The 20,444-nt window shown below is 44.2% G+C and overlaps 1 protein-coding gene across 3 annotated transcripts; it reads left to right on the top strand.

Annotated features, from left to right (window-relative positions):
• The first annotated feature begins 5,689 nt into the window (after positions 1-5,689).
• Positions 5,690-20,167, top strand: LOC310755860 (keratin, type II cytoskeletal cochleal-like). Of its 3 annotated transcripts, none has more exons than XM_083599235.1 (10): positions 5,690-5,991; positions 6,208-6,503; positions 10,857-11,068; positions 12,852-12,912; positions 13,222-13,317; positions 14,381-14,545; positions 16,104-16,229; positions 17,737-17,957; positions 18,450-18,478; positions 18,603-20,167. In XM_083599235.1, exons 1-10 carry the CDS (start codon positions 5,757-5,759, stop codon positions 19,199-19,201), a joined length of 2,040 nt encoding a protein of 679 aa, XP_083455361.1. In that variant the 5' UTR covers positions 5,690-5,756; the 3' UTR covers positions 19,202-20,167. The 3 variants fall into 3 exon arrangements, with proteins under 3 accessions (XP_083455361.1, XP_083455360.1, XP_083455359.1); XM_083599234.1 differs by having other exon boundaries at positions 6,061-6,503; XM_083599233.1 differs by having other exon boundaries at positions 5,690-6,503.
• The last annotated feature ends 277 nt before the right edge of the window (positions 20,168-20,444 follow it).

Below are 20,444 nucleotides of genomic sequence, written 5' to 3'. Positions count from 1 at the left end.
CCGGCCCTGGAGATTTACCCAACTGCATATTCTGAATGGCACCTTCTACCTCCTGTTCTGTAATTTTGTAGTTCAGCATTATCTTATTTTCTTGAGAGATTTTTTGTAATCCATTTGTTTTGTAACCCATTTGCCTGGACAAAGCCTTTACTAGAATAACTTCACACCTCACCCAGAGTTACCACCTTGCCTGTTGACAAACCTGCTTATGGAAATGGCTCTAGGACAGTTACATTGCAGAAGTGGTGATGATGAGTCTGGCTGTGGTTGAGCATAACACTCACAGATCAAAGCCCTTTCGAAAACAGAAAAATGCCATTGGTGTGTCCCACTTCTAAGCAATTAGATGACAAAGAACAGGTTTCAGCTAAGGCTAAAGAAGTCAATCTTACCCAAATAAGGGAGTGATCTGCAGGGTGTGTGTGAACTAGTTTCAGTTAAATCAGATTCACCTTTCCCACAGAGAACTGTTCTCTGGACACTGGAATATGCTTGCAAGGAAATTTCACATAAACCAAAACCCAGCACGTATATATGTATGTGTTTTTGAAATCAAGTATTGTGCATTTAATGGAAATATTCCACATTTAAGAATTCCTTCTCCCAAGTTCATTACAGATCTAGCTTATATTGCTAGCTGTTATTATTCCTCCTCCTCCTCCTCCTCCTTCTTCTTCTTCTTCTTCTTCTTCTTCTTCTTCTTCTTCAAATCTAATCCACTCATCATCCAAACAGCTCCCAGGACAGTATATAACAATAACAGAGATACTGGAGTACAATAAAAGCAAAACTTCATCATGAAACAGCCATGTCACATTTTGCACTATATGACTTTTTGTAATTTGAGGGTTGCTTTTGTTATGCACATTTAATTTTAAATGTTTTTGTGTTTTTTTTACATTACTGTTGTATAATGCTGGGAAGTGCTTGCTGGGAAGCAGTTTAAGACCCATAAGGAGACTGACTAACTAAAAAACCCCAACAAGAAGTAAAATGATGACAAATGTATCCCCTCTAAAATGCCAGCCAGGCTCATTGGAAGACCAGCTCTGCATGTGGCATGAAGGTTGGCAGCATCAACTCTGCCATGTGGGAATGCCCTGCAGGTGACTGCAGCGCATGGAGACAAACAGTGAAGTCATGTATCCATAGCAGAGGAGAAATTACCACCGGTAGGAGTGCAGAGAGAAGAAACGCCATGATGCATCATCATCAGCAAAACTGGATGCCTTCATCTGCCCCAGCTGCAACAAAACATGTCTCTCTCGTATTGGTCTCTACAGCCACAGCAGGTGCTTCCAACAGTTTGATTTCACCCTCAAAGAAACACTCCTCCATTGTCTCCCGAAACAGACGTATGCCAACAACGAAATGCCCTAACCTTAGATGAATGAGTCAAGCATAAAGAGCTGATAATGGAACTTAATAGTTGCCACTCACATGCTCCTTACACAGAAATGGAAGAAGAGGTCACCATCAACAAGAGAATGGCCAGCAAAACGTCAGAGGGTAGCAGGCATGTAAACTCCTCAAATTGCTTAAACCAAGCAATGCTGGAAATAAAAGAGAAACAGAATCCTTTAAATGAAATCATGTAGAATAGATATACAGTGGTACCTTGGTTTACAACCATAATCCGTTCTGGAGGTCCATTTGTAAACCAAAACAGGCTGTGACCCTAGGTGCGCTTTTGCCAATGGGGCCTCCAGAATTTTTTTTTTCGTAATCCCCCCAAAATGGGTTGTATTCCAAAAAAAGTTTGCAAACTGGGACACGCACTTCCGGGTTTGACAAGTTTGTAATCCAAAATGTATGCAAATCAGACTGTTTGCAAACCAAGGTACCACTGTAATATAAATATTGACAAGTACAATAATTTTTCCACATGGTACATTAATAATATTTTATAGGTTTGGGATTACCTTGGTGGCTGGCAGTGGAGGCTGGTCACTGCTCCACCAGCCTCACCTGCATGCCTTGTTTCTTATATCCAGATCATCTTCTTCCTCGGGGTTGCCTCTAGGACTGGTAGGGCAGGAGGCAAGGAGCCCAGACGGCAGCTGCTTCAATGGCAGAGCAGGCTAATTCTAGCTTTGTCCCCATCCTCCCTGCTGAGCTCTACAAAGTCAACAGCCAGTGCCACCCTCTGGATGGTTTGGAAGTCAGAAGACGGGGGCATGGGGGCTGTCTGAGTGCAGACTGAGGTGTTGGGGATCAGCCACCATGGGATTAGAAAATTCATAATATTGTTATTTTATCTGTGACATGTGATATATATATATAATTTTATTCATTTAATGAAATTTATATACTACCTTGAGGTAGTTTACAAAAAGAATAAATCAATGAAATTATAAGTTTAAAAAGTTAACAACTACTATTTAAAACATTCAAAAGATAATTAAAATCAATGGTGAACTTGGAGAAAAACAACAGATTAAAACATCTGTCCACAGTCTGTATGTGTGAATGGGCTTGGCTAAACCAAAAGGGTTTTGGCCAGGCACCAAAAAGATTATAGCAAAGGTGCCTGGCTGATGCCACTGGGCAGGGAGTGATAAATAAACAGAGGAACAGAGGAGTGTTTGCAGTCTGAGGTAAACCTGAAGTCTTACTGACAGTATAAAAGTTGCTCCCAAACCCAACAACTCAAAAGATAAAATATATATACAAGTTTTAGCAACTTGATTTTGAGATGTGGATACTTGTGTCTGTAATAACTTTCTCACTGGAACCGGGCGCAAGCCTCAACCATATTCATTTTGTTCCATTCCTGTGATTTCAGACCAGTGTTTGACAAATAAGCAAGTAGATTTAAGAACAAGAGGAAAGAGTGCTACTGAATCACAGCGAAGGCCCATCTTCTCTAACCATTGGCCATGCTGGCTGGGGGCTGATGTGTATTAGACTCCAGCAATATCTCCAGCACCAAAGTTTTCCCTGTCCTGAAGGAATAAGGGCCCATCTGAATCAAACTGAAGACCTAGCCAGTCCAGCATCCTGTTCCTATGGCCAACCAGGTCCCTGTGGGAAGCCCCCAAGCGTAAGAGCACAAGAACATAAGAAGAGCTCTGCTGGATCAGGCCAAAGGCCCATCTGCTCCTGCATCCTTTCCTCCCATTGGCCACCCAGATGCTTGTGAGAAGCCACCAACCAGGATTCGAGCACAAGATATTCCCAGAGACTCGTCTTCACAGGCGTACTGACTCTGAACTGGGAGACTTCATAGCTTACAATAGAGCCATCTTCCATGAATGCATCTTAATTTAATTAAAAAGCCATTCAGACTTGTGGCCATTACCACATCTTTTGACAAGGAGTTCTGTAAGTTAATTACTAATTGTGTGAGAGAAAGTCTTTGGCTGCCTTAATAGACTGCTTTTGGTTGGTTTCGCTTGTGTGGCCACAAGTTTGGATATTATGAAGAGGAGAAAGTTCTCTCTACTCACCATGCCATGAATATTTTTCTAAACCTCTATAATTTCAGCTCTCTGTCCCCCCCACCTAAACTAAACAGTACTTAGCTTTTCCTCAAAACCTAGTAAAATGTGGGAACTCAGCTGGCCCCATGGAGTCACTGACAAGGTTAAAAGGGAAACAAGAAGACTCACTTTGGAAACATCGTGTAACTTCCTAAATTTTTGTCTGAGGAGAAATCTTGGCTGAATTTGGAAGCTCAGGCAAAAGATCTATGGGAATTGTTGAAGGGGTTAAAACAAACATTTATTAGCATAATCTAGTGGGCAGGGGAGGTGTGCTTGACTACCGTATTTTTCGCTCTATAAGACGCACCAGACCACAAGACGCACCTAGTTTTTGGAGGAGGAAAACAAGAAAAAAAATATTCTGAATCTCAGAAGCCAGAACAGCAAGAGGGATCGCTGCGCAGTGAAAGCAGCAATCCCTCTTGCTGTTCTGGCTTCTGTGATAGCTGCGCAGCCTGCATTCGCTCCATAAGACGCACACACATTTCCCCTTACTTTTTAGGGGGGGAAAAGTGAGTCTTATAGAGCAAAAAATACGGTAATTTCACTGCCAGCAAAACCCAGTGGTATTTGGGGAGCTCCTATGCAGACAGACATCTGCAGGGATTCTGTGGGAAGCCAACATAGTTTCAGTTAGATCTGCCCAATTTCTCAAGGGTTCTGGGAAATGTCTCATCCCAACCCAGCATGTCTTCAAAGAGAATTACATTCTCCAAACTGGGGTGAACCAGTAAACAACAAAAGTGTCATCTCCCAATTTTTCCAGGACCGAAAGCATCACGCCCCCGCCCCCACCAGTTCAACTCTTGAGCGCTGATTCAGAAGCACCGGAAACTGGACAGTGTGCCTGTCAATCACAAGCAGAAGATTTTAGCTGCAGGTTGAAACCATTCCATTGTCTCTTTAATCCATGGACAAGGAATCTGACTACAGTTCCCATCATCCCTGACTACTGCCCCTGCTGGTTGTTGGAAGTTGGAGTCCAACAACATCTGGAGGGCAACAGACTCCCCACCTCTACTTTAAAGGTAAAGGGATCCCTGACCATTAGATCCAGTCGTGATCCAGGCGCTCATCTTGCTTTATTGGCCGAGGGAGCCGGTGTACAGCTTCCGGGTCGTGTGGCCAGCATGACTAAGCCACTTCTGGCGAACCAGAGCAGCACACGGAAACGCTGTTTACCTTTCCGCCAGAGTGGTACCTATTTATCTACTTGCACTTTGACGTGCTTTCGGACTGCTAGGTGGGCAGGAGCAGGGACTGAGCAACGGGAGCTCACCCCGTCACGGGGATTCGAACCGCCAACCTTCTGATCGGCAAGTCCTAGGCTCTGTGGTTTAACCCACAGCCTTTTTCGGTTACTTTAGGTTACTTTTTAGGTTACTTTTTAGCCTACTTTAGGTCATGCCTATTTCAGCCAGCATCCCTTTACTGCTATTAGCAAGTTCCTTGTTTCATGGGATAGATACAACTAGGTGTGTACAAAACATCCATGACTCCCCCCCCAAAAAAAAATTCTCTCAACATTCTTATATGCCAGACGTTTTGCTTAACATAGGAGCCTCCAAATGCACTTCCAGCTTTGCTTTAGGCAAAAGTCTGCTAGCAAGTCAGAGCCTTTTGGAAGTCCCCTTCCCGGAGAAATCCCATATCTTACGGAACGCTTTCTGTCCTTGGTGATTTCTGATTAAGGAGGTACCCCTCAAATTCATTTCTGATTCCCCTTTAAGCAAAATGCTGGCAGCAACTCGGAACGCAATCTCCCCCATGTCCGTCCTTCTATCTGGATGAAGGACGGTAATCCTGGAAAAATTGCTCATTAACAATAATGGTATGTTCCCTGACATAATTAAACATAAAAAGGGATGAAGCTGCAAGTGAAACGCACCTGTAAACAAGCCACTTGAAGTATTTTGCTGAAAGATAATTACACATTGAGGAAGCAGATTAATTAAAGTAAAGCACAAAGGCCGCTGAGAAGAAAGCTTGCAAGCAAAGCAAGTTTTTTTAATTTCACACTATTTCATATATGATAAGTGTTTGCTCTGGAGCAGAGGCTGCACTAAAAGGAACTTTTTCTGGCTGCTAGGCAAACCAAACCCATGCTGTTTCATTTAATTTTTTTGCACCCCATGCAGCTCTTGAGCCATATATAAGAGCGGAGCTCCTGATTTCATATCAAAGGGATTCTCTGCACTTCGCCCTCTGCTCTTCCTTCGTCCCATTGCTTCACTTATAGTACCAGCTTGCTTCACTTTTCAAAAAGCTACCATGAACATATGTGGTGGTCCTCGATACCTTGGTGGACGAAGGGGCTTCTCCTCTGTTTCTGTCACTGGTGGCCTGGGTGGTGGCCGAGGCAGCTGTGCTCCTATGTGCCAGCCAGTTGCAAGGACGCAGGGAGCTGGTGGCTACTCCAGCGTGAGCCTTAATAACTTTGGTGGTGGAGGTCGAAGGATTGCTTGTGGTCAGGGCTATGGAGGACAAATCTATGGTGGTATTGGTGGTATGGGCATGGGCATGGGTGGTCAAGGCATGGGCATGGGTGGACAAGGCATGGTTATGGGTGGTCAAGGCATAGGTATGGGTGGTCAAGGCATAGGTATGGGTGGTCAAGGCATGGGCATGGGTGGACAAGGCATGGTTATGGGTGGTCAAGGCATAGGTATGGGTGGTCAAGGCATAGGTATGGGTGGTCAAGGCATAGGCATGGGTGGTCAAGGCATGGGCATGGGTGGTCAAGGCATGGGCATGGGTGGTCAAGGCATAGGCATGGGTGGTCAAGGCATGGGCATGGGTGGTCAAGGGTGTCAGGGTGGCTTTGCAGGTTATGGTAGAATGGGAGGTTTGGGTGGTGGCATGCCATGCAGAGGCGAAGGGATCCGAGGTGTCTCGATGGATGAACGCCTCTTGAAGCCACTTTCGGTTGGAGTTGATCCAGAGGAGCAGAAAGCACGGACACATGAGAAAGAGGAGATGAAGACCTTGAACAACCAATTTGCCTGCTTCATCGATAAGGTAAGAGCTTGGCCATCCAATGGGTTTTCTCCCCAAGGCAATTTTTTAATGAAGAAAAGAGAGCCAGCGTGGTGTAGTGGCTAAGAGCGGTGGACTCATAATCTGGTGAACCGCGTTCGCTTTCCCGCTCCTCCACATGCAGCTGCTGGGTGATCTTGGGCTTGTCACACTTCTCTGAAGTCTCCCAGCCTCACTCACCTCACAGAGTGTTTGTTGTGGGGGAGGAAGGGAAAGGGGAATGTTAGCCGCTTTGAGACTCTTTAAGGGGAGTGAAGGGACACGGGTGGCGCTGTGGGTAAAACCTCAGCGCCTAGGACTTGCTGATAGCATGGTCGGCGGTTCGAATCCCCGCGGCGGGGTGTGCTCCTGTCGTTCGGTCCCAGCGCCTGCCAACCTAGCAGTTCGAAAGCACTCTTAAGTGCAAGTAGATAAATAGGGACCGCTTACCAGCGGGAAGGTAAACGGCGTTCCGTGTGCTGCGCTGGCTCGCCAGATGCAGCTTGTCACGCTGGCCACGTGACCCGGCAGTGTCTGCGGACAGTGCTGGCTCCCGGCCTCTAGAGTGAGATGAGCGCACAACCCTAGAGTCTGGCAAGACTGGCCCGTACGGGCAGGGGTACCTTTACCTTTTTACCTTAAGGGGAGTGAAAGGCGGGATATCAAGTCCAAAAGCTGCTGCTGCTTCTTCTTCATCTCCTCCTCCTCCTCCTCCTCCTTTCCTCTTCATGAGGACCCCAACCTCCTATAGTTGTAGTTCATTCTGCCTTTGCTCCTTTCCCTTTCCTCCTTTCCTTTTGGGTTTCTGCCATGGTGCTCCCTAGTCCTAGAAGTACCCTCCAATCACATCTATTTATCATTTCCTACTCACTGGTTAAAATCCTACCATGAAATCTACTTCTTAAAAGCCTTTCCTGAAACATAACTATGCATTTAGCGCATATATAAACCACTTTAGGGTGTAAAGGACCCACTGCATTATTTCAGAAAACTTTACAACAGACTTGTTATAAAGATTACGCTCCTATTGCAGAAGAGGAGTTGGGGAGGGAGGCTAAGAGATAGTAGCTTATTTAGGGTTGCATGCACATCGTACATTTAAAGCGCATTCTCCTCACCCCTGGGAAGTCTCATGGGGTCTGTAGTTTGTTCAGGGTGTTGCGAATTGTAACAATGTGATGGGTAAACTACAAACCCCAGGATTATTGGCGGTGGGGCGGGGGGAGAGTCTTTAAATGTATGGTGTGTACACAGCCTAAAAGACAACATTTGAGCCATGAGCTTCTTGGTTCAAAGTTCTCCTCCTAATTCGCTAAAGTAGCCCTGCAATGCTTTCCATTTGCTCCGTTTTCCTGACATGCTACTTTGTATGTCAAATCCAACACAGATTTGGTTCCCTCCCTCCTGCTTTGTTTTGTCCATCTTACATCTGTTGTAAAAACCTCTGGTTCTTAGGGGAGCTTCTCATTCCAGTTTCAACTCATGAAGAAATGAAATGGCATTGTTTTTCCAGGAGAATGTATTTGGCCTCATTTTGGACAAACTGGACAGCCTATATTTTCCCGTAAAAATGTTGCAAGTATCATAGAGGAAAGGCAATTGGTTATTATTATTTTTAAACACACATACACAAATTGCCTTGGGTGAGACTGGAAGGTAGAGTGAAAATGCAAACATAAGTTGCAAGACCTGTTTGAAAAAAATATCACTTGCAACAAAATTCATTTTAGTTCTGTACTCGCACAGTTACTAAGACTTCTGGGTAGTGGAAGAAACTTCAGATTGCATACAAGTAAAATGATATCCAGAATCACTGCAACCTGGTTTGTTGTAGGGTAGTTTAGGAGAACTTATATTTCATTCAGGAAATAAATGCAAAGCATTTAATATTACAGACTTGCAGTCTAGTTGTATTAGATTCAGGAGACTATTTCCAGCACAGGAGAAAAAGAAATGGGAGGTTCTAAAGCTACTAGTTTCTCCTTCACCCTTCAGATTATTTTTAGCCAACTACTTCCACCCCTTTTCTTTTTCTTGTCTGCTGGAAATCTCATACGTTTAGTACAATCCATATGCAATGCATTGAATGCTGCATTCTTATTTTCTGCATGGAAAATAAGTCCCCTGAAAAACTAAACATTTGAATTCCAATTCGTTTGTTACTTATGGATAAAAGGGTGCTGAAGAACCAGTTCCATACCCACAAGAGCATTCCTTCATTCAAACAAGCGCCAGGGAGCTTTGTATCAGGGGAATCAGTTTATGGTTTGTTTCTGAACTGTTATAGCTAACACCATGAGAACCTCTGGAAAAGGTGGGAGTGTCTTATCTTTGGTGCCCACCCCAAGTGAATTAAGAGCATCAAAGAACCTTCTGGAACAGAGATGTCATTGGATTCCAACTCCCATCAGCCCCAGACAGCATCTTCAAAAAAGACCCTCCAAGTGTCCCTATATTCCAGGGGCACCCCTGATTTAGAGATGTCATTCCGGGTTCTGATTTGATCCTGGAATGTCCCAATTTTCCTTAGGATGCCCCTATTTTCATTGGAGAAATGTTGGAGGGTGTGGTAGGATGTCCCTATTTTCACTGGAGAAATGTTGAAGGTATGGAGTTATCCAACTCCTGAGCCATCTGAAGGCAATCCTGTATAGGGAAGTTTTTATTTAATGTTTTGCTATGTTTTTATATATGTTGAAAGCTGCTCAGAGTGGCTGGGGCAACCCAATAGGACATGTGGGGTATGAATAGTAAATTTATCATTATAGAATGGGACATCCCTATTTTCATTGGATAAATGTTGGAGGGTATGCCAAAGGTCAGGGAAGATGGGAGCTTTAGTCCACCAATATCTGGAGGGCCACAGGTTCCCCATGCCTGATATCAGCTTCTAACTTTCATTCATAGCTCAGCCAGTACAGCATTTGACTTTTTATCTCAGGGTCTTGGGTTTGAGCCCCACATTGGGCAAAATATTCCTGCATTGCAGGGGGTTGGACTAGATGACCCCTGTGGTCCCTTCCAACTCTGCAATTCTCTCATTCTATGATTCTATAATTCCCAGTAGGGAGTGGGTGACTATCTTGCTCAACACATAAGTTAATTGGCAATAAAGGTTTGTTTGTACTTATTTTTGAGGTCTATGACTAAACTGCACTGAAGTATTATTAAAAGAGGGTTTGTTTGTTTTGGGTTTTGTTTTTGTTTTTTTAAAAAAACACAATGCAAAATGAGGTAGTAGACCAAGGTGACAGAATGCAGGAAGTTACCTCTTCAGACCATGGGTGGTGCGGGGCGATGGCGTTTGAAGCATGTAACCCCTTCATTCATTTGGGTTGGTCAGTTGGTAGAGATAAGTCACCATTGACTGTTCAGATCGCACCACCCCCAAACTTGCATAAACCCTATTCCTGATTTGGCTACTAAATTCTTGAAACCCATTGTCTGACAATCTGCATTTCATTATCTCAAACAGAGGATTTTCTGATAAGCAATACAAGGAATCTAGTGTGATTCCTATCTGTTTAATTTTGTTCTCCATCCCTCTTAACCATCCTGATTATTGGTATTCAGCTAACATGGCCGCAACAAGAATATTAGGTCCATATCTGTAATGCAGCCACAGCTAAAAGTTATATGTTAGGAACGAAATTTTTGTTTCTAAAAGTACTTGGTTTGTTTCTAGACATAAATCAACATAGGGAACACAATTGGATACACTAAAGAATTTTTGGAGGAAAACAGAAGTCTTTCAGTAGCTTGGTTGAAGGCATTTAACCAAACTGGGATAACATATAGTAAGCTACTGAGCTGTAGCCTACCCAATAAGATTTTAGGCCTTGCAATTTGATCAGTACTGGGGCGAGGTTTCATTTTGGATTGTTGCCGGAAAAGCATGAACAAGAAAGTGTGTTCTCACCTCTGAATTGTGCTATGTAATGCACAGCAAGAAATTAGGCCCTGTTGGGAGACCTGCCAGAGTGGGAAGTATAACTGGGAGGCAGTGGAAGACAGGAGTGCCTGGTGTGCTCTGGTCCATAGGGTCATGAAGAGTCAGAAGAAGAAGAAGAGTTTGGATTTGGTATCCCACTTTATCACTACCCTAAGGAGTCTCAAAGCAGCTAACAATCTTCCCTTCCTCCCCCACAACAAACACTCTGTGAGGTGAGTGGGGCTGAGAGACTTCAGAGGAGTGTGACTAGCCCAAGGTCACCCAGCAGCTGCATGTGAAGGAGCAGGGAAGCGAACCCGGTTCACCAGATTATGAGTCTACCGCTCTTAACCACTACACCACACTGGCTCTCAGACAATACTAAATGACTAAATGACTAAATAACAACAACATATTCCTTTCAGGTCCGATCCCTGGAGCAGCAGAACAAGGTGCTTGCCACCAAGTGGGAGCTTCTGCACCAATGTGTCCAACCTGCAAGGAAAAACCTTGAAGGCTACTATGAGAATTTCCTGGCCGCACTTAAGAAGCAGCTAGAATGCCTCTTGAGTGAGAGACAGAAACTGCAACATGAACAGAAGAACATGCAGGAACTGGTAGAGGACTACAGGTCAAAGTAAGTAAAGTCATTCACTAGATCAGTGGTTCGCAAAGGGTGTGGCGTGCCGCAGGAGACGATGGCAAGTGTGGTGGGAAAATTCAAGGATAATCAAAGAAGCATTTAAACATTTCAGTGCAGTATAGTGTAGTACAGGCATGTCCAACAGGTCGACCGCGATCTACTGGCCGATCACGGTGCTCCCCTGGTCGATCATGGTTGATCTGTGGACTGTGGACCCCCAGCAATGTACCCCCCCAAAAAAAAGCTCAACAACTCTGGCAATGGGTCAGTTGTCCAGTTGTCTTAAACTATGAGTAGATCACAGTCTCTTGAGAGTTGGATGTGCCTGGTGTAGTATAATTTTATTTTATTTTTATTCTTTTGCAGAATATGGATAGATTTCTTTTCAAAATCAAGCACTGCTGGGAGTTGTTTTGTTTTGTTTTCCAATGTGTTTCTCATCAATAAAATTTGGTGTGGCACGATCAATTTTTTATTCTGAAAATGTGGCCCTGAGAAAAAGGTTTGAGAACCACTGCACTAGATGAAACTTTTGCAGCCTGCCTAACTTTAATTCTTCTTCTTCTTCTTCTTCTGGAAAAAAAAGTTTCTATTCCAATTTCCCCTTCTACGCATTGGGAGAAAGCCAACTAAGTCACACTTAATTTATTTCATCTGCTTTATGCAGATGATATCACCCATTAATCTGCATAGCTGCTTTTCAAGTAAGATTGTTTGATACTGATGGGTTCATATGCATTTCCATTTGAATCTGTAGCCATTTCTAGAGATGGGGAAGAACAATTAAAGGCAAACTTACTCATTTGCACTTTCTGAAAAAGTGCATGAAGGGAAACCCAGCCATCCTTCAAAATTGTCTGAATTATGCAGTGCAGTTCTCCAACCAAGCAATGTGTACAAAAATGCATGTACTAGGGTAATATGTGAATAAAATGCATATATTTGTGATAATAACATACAAAATGCATTATATAAGGGAAGTTTGTTTTGCAAAAATGTGTATGTTAAGCACAGATGCCTACAAAAAAAGTGTATAAATTGAGAAGATTGATTTTTTAAAAAATCAGCTGGTTTTTGTTCACTACCATTGTTCCATCCTCTGTGCTGCTCAATTAGTGCTATTTTGTTCTTCAGATCCCATGATCCCATCATTCTTTCATAGGACTAGGTAGCCAATCAGATTTGACTACACAATGACATCAGTGTGGATAAATGAAGCCAATTCAGAGTGAGGCCAATATATCTTTATATCAGTCATGTGGGTGATTCTAGGCAACTGGATGACTGCTTGCCCTCACTCTGGAGTGATAAACACTTTCATGCAATCTCTGGAAAATTAGCCAATGGGGGAATCTTCCAGAACTGCCAAAATTGTTTAAGAAAATCACTCCCAATTTTGTTTTTGCCTTAGTGCAGGGGTCAGCAACTTAAGGCCCATGGGCCAGAAGTGGCCTGTGCAGGTCGTTTGACCAGCCCACAAGCTGCCCCGAACCAAGCTGCCTGCCTGCCCACTACGTTAAACCAGCGCAGCGCGGTACGGGGACTCGCTTCCGGGGCACCGAAAATTGTGTCTGCAATTGCACACGCAATCTGGCCCACAGAGGGATCTCCATGGGACCAATCCGTCCCAGGCAAGATAAACCTTGCTGACCCCTTCCTTAGTGTAAACACTCCTGTCTTGGGTCCCACTGATGGTTCTTGCAAAGCAGGTTTTCTGTTAAATTCTTCCAACAGTAAGAGCAAACCCTAAGTGTTTCCCCCTTCTCTCTCAAAACAGATATGAAGAGGAAGTCAATAGGCGCACATCAGCAGAAAATGAATTTGTGGTGCTCAAAAAGGTAAGAAGTCATGGCCTGGAAAATATTAATTACACACATACTGTCCAACTACCATGGAGCACCTGGAATTGTGCATGTGATACTTTGCCCACAAAGGCTACCCTATATGCACCTCAGTTAAAGCAGATATTCTGTACACACACAGCAGGAAAGATGCCTGGAGATGCTTCTTCTTACTGGAATCATAAAAATGCCAATTACAAGATAGAAAGAACAGAATTATTTTTAGCTCTATTAAATTCAATACTACCAGTCCTTCCTTCCTTCCTTCCTTTCATGTTTTCTTGTGTGTTTTCCTTCTCTCTCCAGGATGTTGACAGCGTATTCCTCACCAAAGAAGAACTAGAATCCAAAGTAGATGTGTTGGCACAAGAGCTGGAAGTCCTGAGATGTGTCTTTGCAGAGGTACGATTTAATATGAACCATGTGAGAAGCTTGTCCCTCAAGAAATAGGAACTTAGTACTTGGACATCTTATACAAAATGGGATTTAGGTATGCTTGGTCACCCCCCACAACTGCTACACAGGCTCACTGAAGGTGCCTGAGTCAAGCCACCATGTCAGACTCAGTTCAGTTTCCCCAAATGTAAAATGGGAGTCACAAAGTCCCACGTCATTATTCACCTCTGTGGAATCTCCTGTTTGGAGCTTTGTAAGGATGGGGGTGGTGCTGTGGTCTAAACCACAGAGCCTAGGGCTTGCCGATCAGAAGGTTGGCAGTTCGAATCCCCGCGACGGGGTGAGCTCCTGTTGCTTGGTCCCTGCTCCTGCCAACCTAGCAGTTCAAAAGCACGTCAAAGTGCAAGTAGATAAATAGGTACCGCTCTGGAGGGAAGGTAAGCAGCGTTTCCGTGTGCTGCTCTGGTTCACCAGAAGTGGCTTAGTCATGCTGGCCACATGACCCGGAAGCTGTCTGTGGACAAACGCCAGCTCCCTCGGCCTATAGAGCAAGATGAGCGCTGCAACCTCAGAGTCGTCCGCGACTGGACCTAATGGTCATGGGTACCTTTACCTTTTAAGGAACAACTGAAGGGAAGAGGGAACTCTTGTTTATGTGAAGAGCTACTGTATGTACTATATACATCGGAGCTTGAGTCATGTTGCAGAAAAGATGGTAGAAATTAAAACAAGAACAGGGGGCATATTTATTTGGATGGATGGAGGTTGCATCCTACAAATTCAGTTTATTCCCACCATACTCAATGGGAATGTCTCCATTTGCCTAAATGTTTACATTTTAATATTGGGTAGAAGTTATTCCCTACAAATGTATCTTTGAAGACAGCTTGGGAGCATCTGTTGTTATTGCGATCCAGCACATTTTTACAGAATTTGTCTTAATAAGAGCAATTTGAAAAGCCCAGTAAGTAGTCCAACTCATTTGTTTGACCAAATTAGGAGCATGATGTTTAAAAGGGAAAAGTTAGCCGTGTGCAATCTTACAGTGAGACCATATCATGTTCTGCAGGAGTTGGCTCAGTTCGACCACCAGATTGGTGACACCTCGGTGGTTCTGAAAATGGACAACACACGAGACTTGGACATGGACCTCATCCTTAAAAATGTAGAAGCCTGGTATCAGAATATTGCTCATACCAGCAAACAAGAAGCTGAAGCTTTTTACCACAACAAGGTGAGTCAGAGTATCAGAATTAATCCCCATTTAGGGTTCTCTGCAGATGATCAGTATTTAGCTCAACAAGAATACAGCTGCCCCTTTATTCATACTATAATGTATGGTCAGGGTACCATTTCAGCCCAAGGAACCATTGTGATGTTGGAATATGCAACTTGGAATGTGGCTACACAAGTGCTTGACTTGAACATCAGCACTCAGGCAGCAAGGCAGAGACCCTTCTTTCCTGTACCAGACTGCAGATTGTTCAGCAGCAATGATCTCTCCACCCTGCAGCAAACCTATTGACTCTGAAGCATATGTTGATTTTTAAAATAATTGATTATGGAGTTGATGATGACTGAAACTATTGTGGAAGATCGTTTAGAGATCTACGTGCACAATGTAGATCAGGGGTCGGCAACCTAAGGCCCATGGGCCAGAAGCAGCCCACGGAGGCCATTTGACCAGCCCAGGAGCCATCCCTGAACTGAGCTGCCCGCTCGGCGAGTAATAATATGCTGCACTTAATCGGCACAGCGAGGCATGGGGACTCCCTTCCGCGGCTCCGAAAATCACTTTTGTGCATGCCCAGATGCAGGAAATCGTGTCTGCACATGCCCAGGTGCCCAAAATAGCTTTTGCACAGGCATGATTTTCGGTGTCTGGGCATGTGCAGAAGCAATTTCCGGCACCGTGGACATGCGCAGACACGATTTTCGGCGTCATGCTACGGCGGCCCAGCCCATGGAGGATCTCCATGGGAGTGATCTGGCCCATGCCTGGTAAGCCTTGCCGACCCTTGCTCTAGATAGTGGTCCTTTGCTCTAGGTCAAAACTAGAGGCATTTTGGCCACACACACACAAGTTGTAACATAATGCAGCCTAGAATTAAAGTGTGATCCTAATAAAGCTCTTAAAATTCAGTGCATCTTATTACCTTAAAAATGCACTTTGGACTGTGCCTCAACTTTGACTAAGTTATGTCATTATCATTTAAGAGTTATACCGCAAACATCATCATAGTAGACATCATACATAAATTCCCAATAACGGGCTGTGCCAATAGAATCCAGCATTTCAAATTCAAGACTTGTACACAAAGTGCACAATTCAGATTTATTTGAGTGCTAACACCTGCACTCATTTTTATCCCCTGGACTAGTTATCCAACAAAGTACTCTCTCTAGCACAAGGACCTTTGGCTGTGCAATGGAACTTCCCTCCATCTCCTCTCCCTGTGCCCCACTCCACACCACACTAAATCCGCTCTGGAGGTTCCCCCAGGCCTCCAGATCAGATTTTGGGAGAGTGCAAGGGCATGCAGGGAGAGGGACAGGAAGTTCAGTTGTACAAGCAGAAATTCTTGTACTGGTGGAAGTAATTAACTGGATACTCCATTGTGTATATATAAATAAAAATGTGCATGTTTCAGTAAGTGCACAGTTATCGGCCTTTTTCAGCAAATGCACTATAGGAGATAAAGCACTGGTTTCTTACCCTGACACTTCAGCAGCTATTCAGGTGGTAACAGTGGCATTGATTCCCAGGAGTAATTGTGTTTTCCTTGCACTAGATTGCAGAAATGCAGAACCATCGGGGCAAATTCAACGAAGAGCTTAAATGCAACCAGCATGAGATCACAGAGCTGAACAGAGTGATCCAGAGGCTGCATAGCGATACTGACAATGCAAAGAAGCAGGTAGAGCAAGTCTTGTTTTAGCCTCAGCAGATGAACTTGTCTTTCTGTAACGGCAATGGTGCTGATCACAAGCTACCCATAGACAAAGGCCTAATATAGTAGTTCCCCAACTGTGAGAATGGTTGGAGGGTTTGCTGCAAGAAAGAACCCAGATATAGCAACATTCTACCCTTCCTTCCTTCCTTCCTCCCTCCGTCCCTCCGTCCCTCCCTCCCTCCCTTCCTTCCTTCCTTCCTGTTGCCTCTGCTGGGAATGATTTTGCTGTGCCTCAGTATTGGATACAATAAGATCATTTGATTATTACTGAGGCAGAGGAGGAGCAGATTGACCAGCTCTCAAAAAAGTTGGGTGGTGTGAGGCTGCATAGCAATAGTGGAACATTTGCCTTGCTTGCAACAGCTCCTGGGTTCAATCCCCTGAATATCCAGGCAGGGCTGAAAAATGTTCCTTCCTGCATTGCCACTGACCATCACAGTAGACCATACTGAGCTAGATGGAACAATAGTCTGACTTGGTATAAGGCATTCCCAATGGACTCTTCTGGTGGCTTTGATCTTTTGGTCATAAGGCATCAGATACTGCCAACTACTAAATGCTAGCACATGGCAACTATCAAAGATGGTTACATCTGAAATGCCCATTGCAAATGAACTATTAAAAATTTAAACCCCATCACATGTTAGCCATTCATATACTGTAAATTTCCAATGACTGAAATCATACCTCAAAGTTAAATCTCCAAGATATACAGTCGTACCTTGGATCTTGAACAACTTAGTTGCCGAACATTTTGCCTCCCAAACGATCGGAAACTGGAAGTGAGTGTTCCAGTTTTTGAACTTTTTTTGGAAGCCGAATGTCCAGCGGGGCTTACGCAGCTTCTGATTGGCTTCAGGAGCTTCCTGCAGCCAATCAGAAGCTGTGCTTTGGTTTCCAAACATTTTGGAAGTCGAATGGACTTCTTGAATGGATTCTTTTTGACTTCCAAGGTACGACTGTAAACCACATATCAGTGAATGACATCATTACAGATTGTCTAATAATATGATATATGAGTGTTCAGGGGATATTTGAAGGATATTTGCTGAGGAGAATTCAGAAAGCCATCTCAACCATATCCATGACTAGCTATTGAAAAGGATGATGAGAAGAGCCTTTGAGAATAATCACATAGCCCTTTCCTATTCTTTGCACTGGCAAGGTCTGTAAAAGACAAGTTGCAGCGGCAGAGAGGAAAGCCAGTGCTTGCTTCTACTACTTCAGGGGTAGGGAAACAGTGGTTCTTTTGATGTTGTTGGACTTCACCACCCCTGACCATTGGCTATGCTGGCTGAGCCTGGTGAGATTTGGAGTCCAACAATGTCTGAAGGGCCGCAGGTTCCCTATCCCTGCCCTCATTCATCAGCACTGCAAGAAGCCATGGAGATCCCATTTCCTTCTGCTTTTAGCTTTATCTTGAGTATCTTCCCGACAAACCGTTAATTTTTATTCTTTTCCCCATTCCCAGGTTGCAAGCCTGCAGTCAGCTATCTGCGATGCTGAGCAGCGTGGTGACATTGCCCTAAAAGACGCACGGAGCAAGCATGTTGAACTGCAGACAGCCTACCAGCAGGCCAAAGATAAATTAGCTTGCCTGCTTCGTGATTATCAAGAGCTGCTAAACACCAAGCTGGCTTTGGATATTGAGATTGCTACTTATAAAGCAATGTTGGAAGGAGAGGAGAACAGGTGGGGTGCCGTTTTGAATATATACATATAATTGAATGGATATGTATTTGGGTTCTAACTACCATTCGCCCCGGGCAGCATGGGCAATGATTATGGAGGGTGGAAGTTGCAGACCCACAGCATATGGAGGACCATAAGTGGGAAAAGCTTGATTCAGGTCACATTCAAAGTTGCATCTGCCAATTTTCCACTTTCCAAAACATAGTGTGTAAAGAATCACAGCCATCCTGCAAAATTTGCACGTCACTGCCTTTTGTGATGCAGTTTTCCAGCCAAGTAATGTGTGCAAAAATGCACATATTGGGGTAAAGAGTGCATGAAAAGGCATGTAGACTGGGGATGGGGCCCTCTGTTAGATTCTCCACCACCAAGACTGGCCCCCTGAGTCCTCCTTTTTTGTCTTCAAAATATGGCAATCGTACAAAAACGCCATATGCAAGCCACCTTCAGTTGTAAAATAATGAATGCATTTTGTTTCTCTGTTCCTAACAGGATATGCGCAGGGAACCCTGTCAGCGTTGGTGAGTATATTCAACATTCGCCTCATCAAAAAAATTAATATCAACAGCTTGTTTGCTTGTTTGTTTGGATTTGTAAATCTATCAGCAAAATAACAGAACCTGTTTTCTTGGTCTTCCTTCACAGCTATGGTGAGTGGCGGCTTCCCGGTTGGAGAATGTGCACCTGGAGCTGGAATGGCCTTTGGAGCTGCTGTAGGAAGAGGCGTAGAACACGGAGTTGGCGCCTACGGCGGCGTTGGGGACGGGTTCAGCTCTGGAAGTGCAGGATGCGTCCACACAATGGGCTCCCGAACTGCAGCTGGCTCAGTAGGCAGAGCGGCCGGTGTTGGTTATGGGATTGGACATAGTGCTGGAGTAGGAGCTGGAGGAGGGTTCAGTTCCAGAAGCGGAGGCTATGCTTCGAGTATTACTACCACTAAGCACGAGGTGACCTCTGGGGGTGGCAGGCACAGCTCAGGCATTTCTACAGAAGGGAGTTGTGGGGGTGGGCACCATGGTGGGATCCACCACGCAGTAGGGGGAGCCGGAGGAATTAGCTCCTCTGGGAGTGGGGGCTATGGGGTTGGAGTGCAGAACTTGGCTGCTGGGGGAGCTTATGGCTCCGGGTCTGGTGGAGGCATGCTATCAGCTATATATGGCGGTTCTCGAGGGGACTGCACCACCGGTGTTAGAAATGTGCATGTAACATCCGTCAGTTCTTCATCCAGAAAATGCCTCCACTGAAACCCAGCTGTTGGGAAGGAATGAAGCCCGCCTGTAGACAGCTGCACGAATCATTCAATTTGTGGCCAGTGGCAGCCATGTGCTAAAGTAACAGCCCTGCCCAACATACGATCTCTAGCAGAGAAGTTTCTGATTTCTTGTGGATTGCTGTAGCTTGAGTTCAATGGCTCGGTAGCTATCTTTGGGAATTATTTTGGCTATGCAAGCAATCTCCCTCCATGGTTTCTCCTTTTCCCCTTTTTCACCCCCTGGGTTTTCTTGCACAGGCTAAATTAGGACTCACTACATTTGGATTCAGAAATCTCCCCCTCCTTGTTCTAGCAAAGCATTTCAGAAGGGGAAGCAATGGCTTCACCGTCCGATATGAGATTGCAAAGTAGCATTTCTCTTTCCAGTTGCGTTGCACAGGAATGACATTTAGCTATATGCATATTTTACTCAGTTGGTTTTTGTTGACCCTGCTTTGCATGTATGCTCTCAGCATACCAGAACTCTCCCCTTGATATAAATTATAGTATTGTTGCAACTAGACCTACAACAGATGTGGGTGCTTCGAGGTCAAATTAATCCAAAATTGTTAGCAGCCAAATTTGAGGGTTGGGGGAAGTGACGGTGTGTGGTGTGTTTACCTGCAGTTAACTTGTGCATCAGTACCCTGGTTTTGGTGACAAGAATTGTGTTTCAACCTTCCTAAAAGCTGTTTATTAATTCAAAGAATACATCAAGAAATCTTCAGAATTATTCTGTGAAATTCTGTTTCAGCTCTACTTGCAATAAAAATTAGTAACAATTAAGCACTTTTATATGTTTTACCCACACTTCAATGCATGCATTGCTATTTCATTTAAAGACTGGTTCAAAACATCTTGTGCTGTCTGTATCTACACAGTTGTAACATCACTGCCTACACTTTGCTTCTTGTCAAGAACTCCAAACCCTCATCTGCATTTTAAATAAACTGCATGCATGCACCTGGCATCTGTCTTACATAAGTGTTTTCCATTCCCCCCTCTCTCTGAGAAAACATCAACATGTAACTAAACTTATATATGCTAATACAGGCCCTCTCTTGAGACAGGTATTTTGCTGCAATGTGCTTTACAACACTTTATTGATGCAATAATAGTTCATCATTGGTGGATTTATTCTGCTTCAATTTGTCTGTTTTGCAATGCTTCACCAATGCTACCACATAACTGCTATTTGCAGGAGCTACAGTGCTACAGCGACACGAGTGGCACTG

This window comes from Podarcis filfolensis (genome assembly GCF_964270895.1).
Source record: "Podarcis filfolensis genome assembly, chromosome: 2".
Lineage (NCBI taxonomy): Eukaryota > Metazoa > Chordata > Lepidosauria > Squamata > Lacertidae > Podarcis > Podarcis filfolensis.
Note: the sequence above shows the minus strand (reverse complement) of the source record. Positions and strands in the feature narration are given on the sequence as shown.